The 16365-nt window shown below is 46.2% G+C and overlaps 1 protein-coding gene across 1 annotated transcript in view; it reads right to left on the bottom strand.

Moving 5' to 3' along the window:
- Window positions 1-6524, bottom strand: part of TMEM163 (transmembrane protein 163) — a 258099-nt gene extending 251575 nt beyond the window's left edge. The window contains exons 1-2 of the mRNA XM_055261082.2: window positions 5914-6524; window positions 362-481 (exon numbers count right to left, since the gene is read on the bottom strand). Of these exons, the coding sequence (XP_055117057.1) occupies window positions 362-481; window positions 5914-6115 (322 nt within the window). The 5' untranslated portion in view covers window positions 6116-6524. The remainder of the gene's footprint in view (window positions 1-361; window positions 482-5913) is intronic.
- Between the last annotated feature and the right edge of the window lie 9841 nt (window positions 6525-16365).

The raw sequence follows: 16365 nt of genomic DNA on the forward strand, positions 1-16365 counted from the left end.
AGCACTTTGGGAGGCCGAGGCCGGCGGATCACGAGGTCAGGAGATCGAGACCACGGTGAAACCCGTCTCTACTAAAAATACAAAAAATTAGCCAGGCTTGGTGGCGGGCGCCTGTAGTCCCAGCTACTCAGAGAGGCTGAGGCAGGAGAATGGCGTGAACCCGCGAGGCGGAGCTTGCAGTGAGCTGAGATTGCGCCACTGCACTCCAGCCTGGGTGACAGAGCGAGACTCCGTCTCAAAAAAAAAAAAAAATTTACTCATCAATAGTAGTCAACTAAAAGCAAAAGCACATCCCACAGGAATTAGAGAATAAAACGGGCAACAGCAGCATATATTGGCCGACGAGACCCTTGATACTCACTAAAGGCAGCCACCGCGAGGGCCAGGGTGACGATGATGGAGAACCAGGACACCCACAATGCCTTCTTCCTGTAGTTCTGGGCTTCGTGAGGTTTCAGGCGGGTGCTGCTTTCTAGTAAGCCTGACCAAAACAAGGAGAAAGGGAAGTTAGACATTTCCTTACTAAGAAACCCACAGCAAGAGCTACAATTTCTTACCCAAAGATTGCAAACTAACAGCCCGTGGGCCAAGACGTGTTTTGTTTGGCCGACACTGTGTTTTAACAATTAGATTTCACATGAAAATCAAGCTTTCTGGCACCCCTTGAAAAATCACAGGCTCTGACAATATGGGCCGTGTATTTCTGCAGGGTAACAGCAGCTGTCCTCTTTCGAAGAACTCCACAGACCCCACCACTCCTTGACATATCACACCAGACCATTCCTTTGCCCCTGTGTTATGTTGCTTGGCCTCAGGTAGATGCTGTTCCTGCCCACAAGACCTTTCTGTTAGGAAAACAACACAAACCACCCACATTCAACCGGGCCTTCAGGCTCCTCAGCTGTGAGCATTGATTTGCATTGATTCACCAGCACAGTCCCAACTGGTGGACTGGGTTTTGCCCAAAGCAAGGAGTCAGTCTACAAATGACCTCACTGCTCCCCCAACAGTCAGGAGGAGAAGAACCATTTCTCTTTAACCACATCCAGCAAGAATCTCCAGGCCCAAATTATATGCCACATTTCCTTCCCTCCTTTTTCTGCTCTATAGTATACACATACTTTTTAGCAAGCACATGTCAAAAAATTCTCAGAATATTAAAGTGGGGCAAACCTACTAAAACTAGAGGTAGCTTCCCAGGTAGGCCATGTATAAGACAAATTTTATTTGCATTTCCTATGCTTTCAACATGGAGAGTCCTTGACAACAACAGAAATTCATGACAACTCCCAGGCAATGCCCACAACTGCCTGGGGTCAAAGACTAAAATGTTTTCAGAATGGTCTTGATTTCTATGTTTATCCTTCTCCTTTGACTATAGATCACATACAGCATCTCTTAGTTGCACAGAGTACCAAATTTTCAGCTATGCATTTACATAAACAGGAGCTTATTACACCATCTCTGGTGAAACAACCCACAATACAACTTTCAGAGGTTGAGCAGCTTCATCAGAGCAGCTCCAAAGAATGAAGAAATTGGTGGTGAAAGCTCAGGTACCAATTTGTAACATATCACACAGTGTGAGACATATCACACCTACGCATCACGTAAAAGACACCATCTCATTCATCCAACTGAGTACCACACTAAGCCTCTGGTTGCCAAAAACCGCATCCTGATCAAAAGTTAAAGCCAGGACCCTGCTAAAACTTCTCAGTTCCATTTATAACCCAGACTCGAGCATCACTGAACAAGTCCTGAGCAAAACAAGCCAGAATGTCAAGAAGGTTGTTGAGTGAGCCCAGCTCGCAGCCTACAGATTTTTAAATAATTGAAACCTACAGGCTTACACAGAATCAAAAGGGAGATGAAAATGCAAATGTTGGGCATAAACGCCATCACCATCCTCTCTCTGTGAAAATCTCCCCAAACCTTCCTTTCTGAGTGGACTTGGAGGGAAAAGATAAATAACTTCTCTCTTGTCAAATTCTGCCCAGGTACAAGTAATTTAAATAAAAATATAGCATGTCCCTTTGTCTATATCTTCCTTAGCTGCCAAAAACCACCCTATTCCAGTTTTCAACTATACAATCACCAGTTATAGCCCTATCCTAGAATGAGCAGATTCCACGCACCCTTAATAATTTATGTCCCTTTTCCCAAATGATATAAAAATATTCCTTTCATCGTGGCCAATTGATTTTCAGGAGAAATGAAGCTATAACATTTAAGTACTGGATCAAATAAGCAGTTTGTTTACTAGGTATTTTGATAGCAACAATCTCCAGATTGTCATCCACTGAGGTAAAAACAAGTTTCCTTTGAGAAGTAGATTTCATTTTCTAAGAGGAATGACAATGATGCCCATTTTCTTCAGCCGCGTAACATTTATTTTTCCATCCAAAGTCAGCTAGTTTCGATAATATAACTAACTGGTCCTGACCACACATGCGGACCAATCTACATGCTTCACCTACCAGTGAAACAGCAGCCCCCTGGAGGAGCTTCAGATGACAGCCCAGGACAGCTGGACTGTCCCGCTAAGGTGGCACTTGGGACTTCTCAGCATTACGACCAGTACTTCTTCCCCAGATCTGGGCCTGTGTGTGCCTCCTCCGTGCAATTTTTAAAATTAAAAAATAAAATGGAATAAGTACAATGGGAAGACTGTCCAAAAATGGAAGGACTTTCCCATTTCTATTCAACCTTTGCTTATTTTCTGCTGATTTTCCTTTCTAAAAATATAGCCGATGCTAAGAATGGAAAACTTTGCACTCCTCAAGGGGAAGTGGAGTACGGTGATGTATAAAGACTCAGTTCCTAGTGAATCTTCCACACACAGGTACCTCCACACTCATGTTGGATGCAGGCACACTCACAAGTCACAAAGACGTAGTGAGAATTCCTAATGTTTTCAGAAAGCTGTGTTTTAAAGCTGGAAGAAAGGCAGCCTGAAGAGACAGGACAGCCTAGAGAAGCTACGACAGGCCTCGGATTTGCAGGCAGGGCTGGATCCTCCCTACCCATAGCTGGCCCCCATATTTGAATTTCTAAACTCACTCAAATTTCATATATTTGCAATTTTGGCCTGGGAATACTAAGCATAGTACTAATGAGAGACTGATCCTTTATTTATTTTGGAGAGGGGAAAGGTACAAATATATGTGGAGAGGCTGAAGCCATCAGTTATTTCTACACTAGTATGCATTAGTTCCAATTCCTTTCTCCTAAGTTTGTCAAGCTTGAACTCTCTGAAGAAAGGGAAATTTTGTTAGATGGGGAAGTAGTGGGAAATGCTGACACATATAATTATCTAAGGCTAAGCTGGGCCCTGAGGTTACGGACGGAATGATGGGAAAATACTTGTGGGGAGAAGAAAAGGTATTCAAGGGGGATGGGAAGAATGATTAAGATAAACCTGGCCTAATTTTTGTGTTTAGTCCCTAAAGGTCTTAGGCCACAGAGCTCTTGCCCCCTGAACTTTAAATTCAACCTGATAGCACTGCAGTTACCGACATTCTGAGCTAGCTAGGTTTCTGAGAACCAGCCCACATCACTTCTAAGGCACAAATGCCTCCAAAGTCTGAAAACACTAGATTTTAAAGCAAACCTTTGATGAGAGTTGACCGTGGTCTGGAACCATATCCTGATAGCTCCAAAGGGAGTTAGGACAAAAGAGAATGCCAAATACAGGTGCAGATCCGAGGTACCCCTCAACCCCTCTACAGACAGCCTGTAGGTATTTAGGCCTGAAAGAAAGCAAGCCAGGCAGGATGCAGAGACACACAGCAGGCAAGTGCTGGGGCTTCCTCCTCCCCAATTCCTCTCACCAGCAGGAAAGAGGTAGCTGCACTCAACCCATTCCCAAAGGATATAAAAATCAATATTGGAAACATGCAGCCCCCACAAGAAAAAAAAAAATAACAGAAACAACAAACACAAAATCTTACAATAAACCTCCCCAGGTAACGTTCTGGTTTACTTAAAAAAATCACTTATTCACCACATACTGGTTGCCATCAGGAAGAGGTCAAACAAAAGAATGTCACATTGACGTTCAGCTCTCAATGATACACAGCACCGGGTTCTTTGGGGAATGGGGTTCATCCTAACACAGAGGCTGTGTGTGATATGCCACGCTCTCAAACAGTGACAGTTTATGAACAGTCAATGCTTTCATGCTATCATATAATGGAAAATGAAATTCTGTTGACCAGAGAAAAATAACCTTAAGAATGAATTCAGAAGGGCTTTTTACACTTGAACATGAACTACAAAATGATGCTAAATATGAACTCACCCTAGCACTGTTTTCCCTCCTATCATTTTGTGGGGTAGGGAGAAACAGGCTAGCTCATACAGATGACCTGCAATGCTACAAAAATAAGCTCAACCCAGGCTTCTATCTTTCTTCAATACGGAATTTCTAAATCCTACAATATTAGCTGGAGAGGGGCAAAGGTAATGACACATCCTATAATAAAAGTGAGAGGTTTTGCCCCGTGCTCGTGATGTCCCCTGTCCTCACCTCTTAAATGGCATCTAGTCATGTGAGAACAGGGCGAGAAACTGCAACAGAGGTGCAGAATTCGTTGCCACTGGAGCAGCTCCAGTTCTCGCTGAGCATCTAGGCAGATTCTCTGGGAACTGCCGTTTCCATGTCATTTTATTTCACATGCTACAGTTTAGAATTTCTAAGGAGAAAGAGATCGTGCATCCGAACACTAAACCGGAATAAAAATGTACAGGAGATACTAAGAATAGGACAGAAACCTGCTAAGTCTAAAATATAAAAACCCGCCACAGCCAACAAAATAAGGCTTCCAAGAAAAGTGGGTGGAGGTGCAAAGAGCCGGCTTCCCCTGAAGGGCCTGGCTGCAAGAATCCCGCTTTGGCCACTAAACGGTTTTAGCAGAACCACAGATTCGTTCTGAGGGGGACAATTTGGATTCGGATTCAGCAAGAAGTAGAAAAGGTGCAGACGCGGCCAAGAACAGGGCTCCCTCTGCAAAGAATCCAAGCCCAAAGGAAACGCGGAAGGGATGGAGGAGAGAGACGCGGGAATGAGCAGGGAGTCTCTCCCGTCCTACACTGGCGACTCAAGGGGGCATCGGCAGTCGGTGGGAGGCAGAGTGTGGTCTCCCAGCAGAGGCAAGTGTGCGGACCTCCAGGCCAGGGTCAGTGGAGGGGGGCTCTGAAGGGTCTGCAGACGCGCCCTCCGGAACCATCAGGTTTCAGTGGCATCCATCCAGATGAGGTTGGTGGCCCAAATCCAAATGTCCCATTCCTCTGCCCCATCATGAGACGACGGGGCAGGGACCCACCGTGACCTGGGTCCGCGATGAGAATCGGGGACTGCCCGAGACCAGAGGCCGCCCGAGTCCCGGCTCGCTCCCCTCCTTGCGCCCTTCGCCGGGGCGGACAGCCGGGCGGCCGCCGAGGGACATCCCGCGGCTACACCCGCAGAGGGAAGTTCTCCTAGGCAGCCGGCGGAGCCGCAGGGGACTACGGAAAGGAGGATGCAACGAGCCCGGGTCCCTCCGAGCTGAGTAGGGCCCGGAGTGGCCCAGAAGCGCTCGACTCTGACCGCAAAAAATGCCTCCCGCAAACTTTTCCCGTGGGCGCCGGAGGGCCTGGAGCTGGCGGAGAGGAGGGCGCGAGTCCAGGCGGGGTCGGCCTGAAGGCAGCCGGGGTCTGGGCTTCGAGGGAAGGAACCGCAGCCGAGGCGGTGCCGGCCGCAGAAGGTGGGGCTGCCGCTCTCGGCTGGCGGCGTTCTCGCCGGGAAGTCGGGGCTCCGCGCCCCCGCGCGCTCCGAGCCCCGCGCCTCGCCCAGCGCAGCCCGCGAGTGGGGAGAGGCGGGCCCCGAGCAGCCACCCTCGTCGCCGGCCGGGTCGGGCGGCGCGCGCTCACCTCGGTCCTCCAGCCCGTCGCTGAACTGGCCGCTCTCGCTGATCCGCACCTGCCGCTCCTCCTCCAGCTGGGGCTGCTCACGCGCCGGGGAGCTCAGCGGGGCCGGGCCGGGGGCGGCGGCCGGTGGCGCGTGGCCCCGGGGAGGCGGCGGGACTGCGGGCCCCTGGGAGCTGCGGCGCTGGATGCCCGCGGGCGGCTGCATGGCGCGGGGCTGCAGATCCCGGCGGCGGCGACGACAAGCGCGGCGGGGACTCGAGTCAGAAGTGCTAGGCGCCGCGGCTCTGGCGGGCGCAGGAGCGGACGGACTGGCCGCGTGGACAGGGAGGGAGGGCGGGCTGGCGCCGCGGAGTGGAGGTGCACGGGCGGGGGCGGGGACGAGCGGAGAGCCGCGCGGCTCCGCGGCCGGTGGCGGAGGCTGGGACCGCGTTGTCGCCGCCGCGCTCCGCCCCTGGGGGCAGGTGCGGGCGGCAGGGACCCGCCCCGAGGCCCGGGCGCGGGAGCCGGCGCACCGAGGCGGACGAGAGGGAGGAACCCAGCGTGGGGACCCACAGGCGGCCCTGGCAGAGCTTGGCTAGGGCGTAGCGGGGACCCGCCCCACCCGCGCCGCGGGATGGTGCCCAGAGAGGACCCCTCCCACTGGATTCCTCTGCGGTCCGTGAAGCCCGCGGCCGCGCGTGGGTAGCAGACAGCGCCCCTAATTTGTCATCTTTCTCTTCTGGACCTGCACAGGCTTCAGAGGCTGTACAGGGTCTTCGCCTGGGCCTCCATTCTCACTGCTCATCCACGGAAAAAGGGTTCATCTGTCCCCAAGCCCGTCGCTCTCCGTCCTTCTCGGAGCTTTAACTCTCGCCCAGTTTCTCCCTGGAGTACCCATTTAGCCAGGGATGGGGTATCTTTAGGACAGCGGGCGCTCTAGAAGATGCTTGAACTCCGAGGCTTCCCCATTTCGACTCTTCCTGGGCCTTTGTCCCATACAGTTCGCTCCCCTGCTCATCTAAGTCTTGTGTGATCTTCAGAAATCCATGGAAGCCTCCCTTCTACGAGAAGTCTCCCCAACTCTGACCCCTGCAGCTCTTAATTCATTTTGTGCGGTGGGGCTGATCTCACCAGTGAGAGTCCACCGCAGGGCACACGCCAGCTCTCTTGATGCCCAGAGAGAAGCAAAAGAGGACCTGCTGTTTAATAAATTCAGCTTGGATTCGTTGAGGCTCAGAAAAGTATACCCCAACGTATGGCACTTTGGTATGCTAAGTTTGAACTAAAAAACTAAACAGGCCTCTGAAGCCGCCTTAGAAACAAAGTCTGTCTCCCGCCCGACTTTCTCCCCACTAAGCAATTCATAGAAACCAGAATTCCTCTCCCCCACGGTGGTCATACAACCTAGAAATAGTACTCCAACCTCCCTGGTCCTCTGCCTTTCTGTGTAGGAGCTGGCCATGAAGAAATACTCAGACCTACCTTGTCTGATAGTAGATCCTAAGACCCTCATTCCAGAAGAGGTCCTGCTCTATACATGCTGTACAGAGAGGCCAAGAACAATCTGAACAGGCCTCGCTGGGTTCACCCCTCAGTCTATTACCATTAGATCACACCCTTTGTCCAATCACATTTCTACAAGGCTGTCCATTCTCCACTGAATCTAAGCATAAAAGCAGGCAGTTTTCCCTGAGTCTTTGCATCTTCATTTCTGAAGGCTTCTGTATCACATAAAACTTTGATTCAATAAATTTGTTACGCTTTTCTCTTATTAACCTATCTTTTGTTATAAGCATGTTTCCTCCCCTTATGATGGGAAGGAAAGGTATCACACCTTTTCTGCCTCTACCGTTTCAATGGTATCAACATCCAAGCTCTAGAGTCCGGCTTTCGACTTTAGATTGATTCAGTCTCTGAATTTAATCTGGGTACTCCAAAATGTCAATTCCTCATTTAAAGGAGTCCTCCTCGTTTCTTGAAGAGTCACCCTTTTCGTTTTTCTTGTCTGCTTTGCTTGTGATTGAAATGAGAGTAAGATTTAAATGCCTTTGTGGTGCACTGGAAATATCACCAGAAATGGGGAGAGGGGTCTTACTTTATTTTGTTGCTGCTATTATTATTGTTGTTGCTGGATTGGAATGAGAAGATCTGAGTTGACCTTGACCAACTTACTTTACCTTGTTGACCACTAATTTCTTCAACTACAAATTGAAAGAGTTGAACTAGGTCATTTCAAAGATCCCTTCCTGCTGCAAAGAAAAAGAAAAATGGTATGATTACTTGGATAAAGACAATGAAAATCTCTACCCATTAATCCTGGTTCTATCCTCTAAGGTAGAACATCCTTCAGATATATTTGCAAGCCATCTCCTCCACATTTTTCCTCCAATCTGTCCCATTTAATCCCCCGCCAATGGCTCTCAAAGTATCACCTGGGGAGTCTAAGAACAAAAATACCGAAGCTTCGACTGCTAGAGATTCTGATATCATATTTAACGTGATCGTTCTTGGCTGGGACCTTGGCATGGGTATTTTGTAAGGTCTTTCCCCATTCTAAGAGTCATCTGGGGGCTTAAAAAAAATTGGCCAGGTGTGGTGGCTCATGCTTGTAATCCCAGCATTTTGGGAGGCCAAGGTGGGCAGATCACAAGGTCAGGAGATCGAGACCATCCTGGCTAACATGGTGAAACCCCATCTCTACTAAAAATACAGAAAATTAGCCGGGCGTGGTGGCGGGTGCCTGTAGTCCCGGCTACTCAGCAGGCTGAGGCAGGAGAATGACGTGATCCCAGGAGGCGGAGCTTGCAATGAGCTGAGATCCGGCCACTGCACTCCAGCCCGGGTGACAGAGCGAGACTCCGCCTCAAAATAAAATAAAATAAAATAAAAATTATTCCTCCCTGGCTCTCTGAGATTCTGGTTCAATAGATCTGGGATCTGGCTGGTAACCTTCCATTAAACCCCTCTCGCCCCCCGGCCTCCAACACACATTCTGATGTCAATTATTCTGCAACTACCCTTTATGATTACTCTCCACAATATGGACCATCTAGCTCTGTGCCCCTCACACACACACACACACACACACACACAGTCTGCAGCAGATTCTCACCAAAGGAGCTGGTATCATTATTCTTTCCTCTGGTTCCTCAGTTGGTTCTGTAAGTCTAGTACGTCTCAAAGGTGAGTGTGGCAATGAACACCCGCCATTCTTCTTAAAATGCTGATTCTAATTTAGTTGGTCTGGGATGGAGGCTGTCAACCTAAAAGGAAGAGGCTGAGGCACAAAATATAATTGAAAGAATTTGCTTGAGCCCAAATGAGGACAGCTACCCAGGACGTTTCTAAGGTGCCTTGAGGAGTGCTCCATTAACCTTTGTTATAAGCAGGTTTTTAAAGACAAAGAGAGCAAAGAGAGGGCCGATATAAAGTTGTGTGACAGGAATCCTCATTGGTTTGCAGAGATAACTTGGGTTAGTGACTGGCTATAGATTGTTAAACTGTCGGGTAGGAGTTATGGTGTCCAGTGTATGGCCATTTTATGGCTATTTGGCATAAATTAGTCTAGAGCCCACATAGTCAGTGGCTTCTAGAGATCATTATTTCACTCAAATGGTTGTCACTTGCTGCTGTTTCATTCCAGTAAGTCTCTGGGGCTGATAATGTAAAGGGGCTTGCATTCCTCACACTAAAAGTTTCCATTTTTTTTGTTTTCCACCAGGCTGAGATTCTGTTTCTAACAAACCTCCCAATGCTGCTGATGCTGCAGATCTGAAGACCACACTTTGAGAAGCAAGGATCTAGAAGTTGTTTGTTATTCATGGAATAAATATATTTCCCATCATGTTCTAGCTTCCCTGATTAAACAAGCCACTTTTGTCTTTTCCAGAAAGATTTCTCTGACTCCAGCTCCCCTCTGGGTGCTCCTTTTTCTAAACTGTAATTGATTAATAATTCACCATTTATTTCATGTATGGAGCAGGGATAGTGGTGCTTGCCTGATGTGCATTCCTTACACACACCTACCTGGGCGTCGGGGACACAGTGTCCCCTCAAACAATCTCTGCTGATTAACTGGAAGATACCACTAGCTTACATTTTTGGAGGACATACCATGTGCCGGGTACCTAGCTGAGTGTTTTACATGCATTGTCTCCCTCATTCCGCTACTACTGTCCTCATTTCACAGATGAACAAAGGCCCATCTGCCTTGTCGACCTCTGCCCACCATAATCCACAGGGGTACTGCCCCCTAGGGGGCATTTTGGAAATTGGCAGGTACTTTCATTGGTCATCACAATGATGGGAGGAGGGGGCCACTGACATTTAGTTGGGGGTGGCCCCAGATGCAGGAGATTGGTCTGTGTCCCACATGGCTTTCATTTGTCAGACCTGACCTTTGCTTCAGTTAAAATGTGCATCTAATTACATTGGAACTTTAACTTTGTTTTACATATAAACACAAAATGTTTTTGCATCTTGTGAATGCACACAGGAATTTCTGGAAATGCAACTACTATATAAGTCTAGGAAGGGATGGTACTCTGTCTACCACTTTGGAAAATCAGGACACAGAAGCCAGTTCCATTCATGGTATCTGTTTCAGCAATCAACACATATATGATGCCCACAGGCCCAGTAATTCCATATGTGTATACTTCTTTAGCTCCTGTTTCAAAATAACAGCAATATAAAGAAAAAGTGTAAAAAATATTCCAGAGTGCCTGACTCTCTGTTCTTAAATTATAAATAGGTACAAATATCTGACTACTTATTTATGACCTCTGATGTAGCTCTGAGTGAGCATTTAAATATTAATTATGTATTGCTTTACTTTTATTCCTCCTCTATTATAATTTAGGTCATTATATTGATTTTTCAACTATGTGTATATGCATTAGCCATGAATTAATTTCATAATCACAATAGTGAATAATCTAAAACAGTTGGGGCCGGCACAGTGGCTCACGCCTGTAATCCCAGCACTTTGGGAGGCCGAGGCAAAAGGATCACCTGAGGCCAGGAGTTTGAGACCAGCCTGGTAAACATGGTGAAACCCTGTCTTTACCAAAAATACAAAAATTAGCCAGGCCTGGTGGTGCACGCCTGTAGCTGTAATCCCAGCTACTTGGGAGGCTGAGGCAAGAGAATTGCTTAACCCAGAAGGCAGAGGCTGCAGTGAGCCAAGATTGTGCCACTGCACTCCAGCCTGGGCGACAGAACGAGACTTTGTCTCAATAAATAAATAAATAAATAAATAAATAAATAAATAAATAACCAAACAAAACAGTTGGTATAAAAAGGGAGACTGGACCATTACAGCCAAGAAGATCCTGAGGATACACAACAACTAGCTGAAATATGGCTTGTGGATGAAATCCTGGAACAGAAAAAGGACATTAGGTAAAAATCAAGGAATTCTGAATAAAGTATGGACCTCACTTAGTAATGTCTCAATTATTAGTTGTAAAAAAAGTGCACTCATGTGAGATGTTAGTAATGGGGGAACTGGGTGCAAGTTACATGGAACTTTCTAATCTTCTCAACTTTATGCAAATCTAAAACTGTTCTAAAAAAGGAAAGCTGAGGAGGGGCTTCAGGATGGCTGATTAGAAGCATTTCATGCCCACCTCTTCCACTTAGTGTGTATAGACAGTCATACTTTGAATACATCATCCAAGAGAGAATGTCGGAATTCAATAGAGAAGTAACAAGAAACACCAGAAAGCAGGTAAGAAGGGAGAGAGACAGCCTGCCTGGAGGGGATGAACTGGGAGCAGGAGTAACTTCCCAAGGCAAGGAAAGGGTGAGTGACTTTCAGAGGCCCACATCCCCACCATGGAATCCTGCAATCCTACCACAAGAGAGCCCCCCAACCCTCCCAACTCCTGACACTAACATAGGGAACTGCTGGGAGATCATGGGATGGAACCACTCCAGGGAGGGAGCTCACATTGGGTCCCATACCCTTTCTGAGCCTAAGCAGCTATGGCAAGGTGCCATTTTCAGACCTAGCCTTTGGCAGACTGCATACTGTCCTGGAGCCCAGCAATGCCAAGACTGAGGCATTACGGAGACTCTGTTGCTGCTAGGACTGGGGAGCAAGCTGGAAGTTGTCCCACAGCCAGAGCTAAAAAGCAAGCAAGGTGTGGGCAGCAGCTGTTGGTGCCAAGAAGTGAGTGCCACTGGGACAGAAGACTGGGATACAAGCAGGGTGTGAGTTGCTGCTTGGTGTTAGTCGCCAGCTGGGTGGGAGCTCCTGCAGCCAGAGAGGGGCATAAACTAGGAACAGGCTACTACTGTTGAGGTGGGGAACAAGACCCACTGGAACTGGAGCGTGAGAGAGATGTGGTTTTCCTACCCTCTGGCCCAGGCTGTGACCACTGAGGATGACCCCACCCTCTCCAGTGGCAGGGCCTCAGTGCAGCTGCTACCACCCTTTACCTGAGCACTCCACCTGCGGTCTGAGGATCACCATGCCCCTGCCAACCATGTCATCCAGGCTGGTCTTCAACTCCTGACCTCAAGTGATCTGCCCATCTCAGCCTCCCAAACTGTTGGGACTACAGGCGTGAGCCACCATGCCCAGCTGCGGCAAAGATAACTATTGGGTACTGCACTTAATACCTGGATGATGAAATAATCTGTACAACATCCCTGGTGACGTGTGTTTACCTATGTAAAAAACCTTCACATGTACCCCCAAACCTAAAATAAAATTTAAAAAAATAAAAAGTAGAAGAAAGTCATATATGGGTAAGAGCACAAGGTCATAAAACCTGACAACTGAAAGACTATACGAAATTGAGTGCTGTCTTTTTTTGTTCTTATTTATTAACATTTTTAGTAAATGTCCCCAGGGCCCTAATTTCAGGAATATACATAGGAAAGAGAAGAAAGACCAAGAAGACAAAGGAAACACATTAGACATAAGAGCCTTCACTGGGAATAAACGTCACAGTTATCTCTGGTGGAGCCACTTGCTAGGGGTCATGAGTGTTCTAATGAAACTCACATAAGAAATCACATAGTCCTCATAGTCCTATAAATCAGATAAGGTATTAGCATCCCTGTTGTAAAGATAAGGAAACCAAATCTCATTCCTGAGGTCTGCTTTTATCCACTACCATGCACGGCCTCTATGGAAGAATCTAGAGATGGCCAAGAGCATGGCTTTTGCACCTGATACAGCTCCATGAGATTTCAGGTTAAGGTGTATAGTTACTTTACTTTGCTTCTTGTATGGACTTTGGAAAACCAGATATAAACATATTATTCATCTTTTGCCTGTCTTGAAGAAACATAAGCAACACTCAAGAGCTAGGTTGTGGCACCCTTGCAGGCATGGACTCTAGGGCTGGGGCTGAGTGAGGACCTGTCCAGTACAGGAGTATCTAAGCTGGCTGCCAAGGTCAACTCCAACAACACTTACAGGAAGGGCTCTAAGATCTTCACTTGGAAAGAGGGAAGTATGTGTATGTCCACATGCCTGAAGTGTGAATTTTAAATTTATTAACTCCCTTTACCATGGAATAAAAAGTATAAACTTGAGGTATGACTACAGAGCATTTGGAGAAATATCATGTTGGTTATAGCATTATTAAGAGGCTTCATTTGGAAAATATACATACAAAAAGAATGTTTAAATGTCATTTCAGCCTTTAAGAGACTTGCGGTCTAAACAGAACGGCATAGTTCTGCATTACCAGCCTTGGCTGTGCATTCTCATCAGCAGTGGGTCTCAACTTTACAATCACCTGGGATAGGGCAACAAACTCACCCTGGTTGGCCCGAGACATTCCTGGTTTTAGCACTGAAAATTCCATGTCCTGGAAAATTCTCTCAGTCCCAGGGAAATTGAGACAGTTAGTCACCTCATCAGGATGCTTTTAAAAATCTTGATGTTCAAGCCAACTCACCCCTGACAAATTGCTCAGAATCTCTGGGGATGGGACACAGGCTTAAATGTTTCTGAAAGATCTCCAAGTGATTCCAATGTACAGCAAAGCACAAGAAAGCCCTGCTCAAGGACAGGGCTTCTTAACTTGAAAGTACACAAGAATCACCTAGCAATCTTGGTAAAATGCAGATTTTAATTCCGCAGGTCTGGAGTGGGGTCCAATTTTCTGCAGTTCTAACAAGCTCCCTGGTGATGCCAGTGCTGCTGGTGTACAGACCAGCCTCTGAATGGCAAGGATCTGGAAAACACAAGCAGTATGTCTTGTTTCTACTTTGAAAGAATCTATAATACAGTCAGGAAGAGAAGGATGTCAGGACAAAATTAACAAAAGAGGGAAAAATCAAATAAAGTATAAGTAGCTAGTAATGCAGCAAGGAGAGGGAGCAGGTTCTAAGACACATTTGCTTGGATTCCTTAGTACACTGACTACACATAGTAGGTATTTGACACATATAATCTGGAAATGCTTAATGGGGGTGAGTTCTAACACTGACTTACAAGGGTGGAAGGCCATCTCAGGAAAAAGCAATGGTGGGCAATAAAGGATTCTGCAACAAAATAAGCTAAAATTTTGTTAAGTGTACAAATCCACAATTTTCTCTGAATAATGCTTAATTGTGGGGGAAGAAAAGAATTTGGAAGGGGCATATAGAAGGAACTTCGGGGTGGCTGGGAGAGTTGTATTTCTTGATTTGGGTGGTACTTGCTTTATAATGATTTATTAAGCCATGCATTTGATTTCTGTGATTTTTAGTATCTGTGTTTTTACAATACTATTTTACAATAAAAATTTTTATAAAAATTTTTATCTGGAATGACCACATATAATGGGAGGAATAGATCTGCCTTGGCTAAACAGTTTGTACTGAAACTGGTCAGAGGTTGCTAGGGGCTACTGACTATGCAGAACTAATGAGTCATCTCACTCAGCTCCATGGGAAATGTCAAAGATGTGGAGGAGTAGAGGACTAAAAAGAATAAAGAACAAAGTCAGCTGCATCTGATATGGGAAAAGGGAGTTACATAGGCTCAAAAAATTGTTTCCTTTTCTTCTGCTCACGTATCAAAAACAATTATGGTATCTATTCTCCATGATTTTCTTCCTACCCCTCTGGCCTCTCGCCCCAGACCCACAAATCCAATTGTCCTTGAACATCTCCTGCTGAGTAAGCCCACTCCCCAAATTCAGTATGTCCAAAAGCAGAATCCCAAAATCTATGCATCTTCAACCTCCATTTATTGGAGAATTTCAGCACCATCCACCATATCATCTCAAGCCAGGATCTGAGAAATACCTCCCCTTGACTTCACTCTTCCTCACACCTTACAAGAGGCAGGTGACCAACCTCTGATAATTCCACCTTCTTGCCACCCCTTAGGTTATTGCCTCCTGAAAAACCACCCACTAAGAGGCTCTGATTTTTCCCTCTCGCTATTGATACTCTGTGCATACTTCCATTGTAGCCCTTAGAACACTGTATTTCTCTAATTTTTTTAATATACCAATTTCTTTCTGCATGATGGAAAATTTATTGAGGCAAGAACATAGTTAATTCATCCTAGTGTTTCAGGTATCTACCAGAATGCAGGCAGAGTGTAAGTGCCCAGAAAAAAGAAAAGGTTGTTGAAGGAAGAAATGAGTAAATGCTTAGCTGCTCTCTTCAAGCCTTAGATAATTGAGCTGACGAGGTCATTTGTGACTACCTTCACATCCAGCCACTGAAGCAGTTCCTAGAGATTGTATCTTCCTCCTAGGCCTCCTTCATTCCCCCTCCATCAGTAGAAAAATAAAGAGAAACGTGTTCTAGCTTTGAAACTGCTAAGATGGGGGAACTTTCAGGAAAAAAAAAAAAATGTAATTTTATACCATCCTCCTAAAGATGGCGGACAACCTTCCCTTCCGGTTTCCTATGTACAGTGCGGCAGACGCTGTTGAGATTACATTATTTCAAACCTGACACATGTTTTAACCCCTCTCTAAAAGCCTGAAATATTTTATATAAACATTTTATTGAAGTTTAACACACACGTAAGAGGGCACACAAATCTTAAGGTTACACTCAACAAATGTTCACCAAGTGAACACACACAGAAACATTTCCATAAACAGAGTATGATCCATATCCCTAAAGTGTCTCTCTTGTCCCCCTCCATGCACTAACCCCACCCTGCCCAAGACTAGATGAAAATATTTCCAAATTTGCTTTGGCACAAACTATTTTGTGAAAAGTTTCTATATTATACTCTCCATTTATTTTAAAAAGTTTTTAATTGTAAAAGAAAGCAACATATGCTCATTGTAAAAAGTTAAAACTTAGCAGAAGTACAAAACTGTAGAAAGTGAAAGAGTTTCCCTATCAACTCTCTGCCCACCCCAGACTTCCACCACCACCATTCCCAAGGTTAAAAACTTGTAACACTCTGGTGCATTTATCAGTTCAAACTATGTTACCAGTAAGGAAAAGCTCAGTTCAAAGTGGACAAAACAGTAAAACAATGTATTGCCTCTCATAATT

Source organism: Symphalangus syndactylus, chromosome 22, assembly GCF_028878055.3.
Source record: "Symphalangus syndactylus isolate Jambi chromosome 22, NHGRI_mSymSyn1-v2.1_pri, whole genome shotgun sequence".
NCBI lineage: Eukaryota > Metazoa > Chordata > Mammalia > Primates > Hylobatidae > Symphalangus > Symphalangus syndactylus.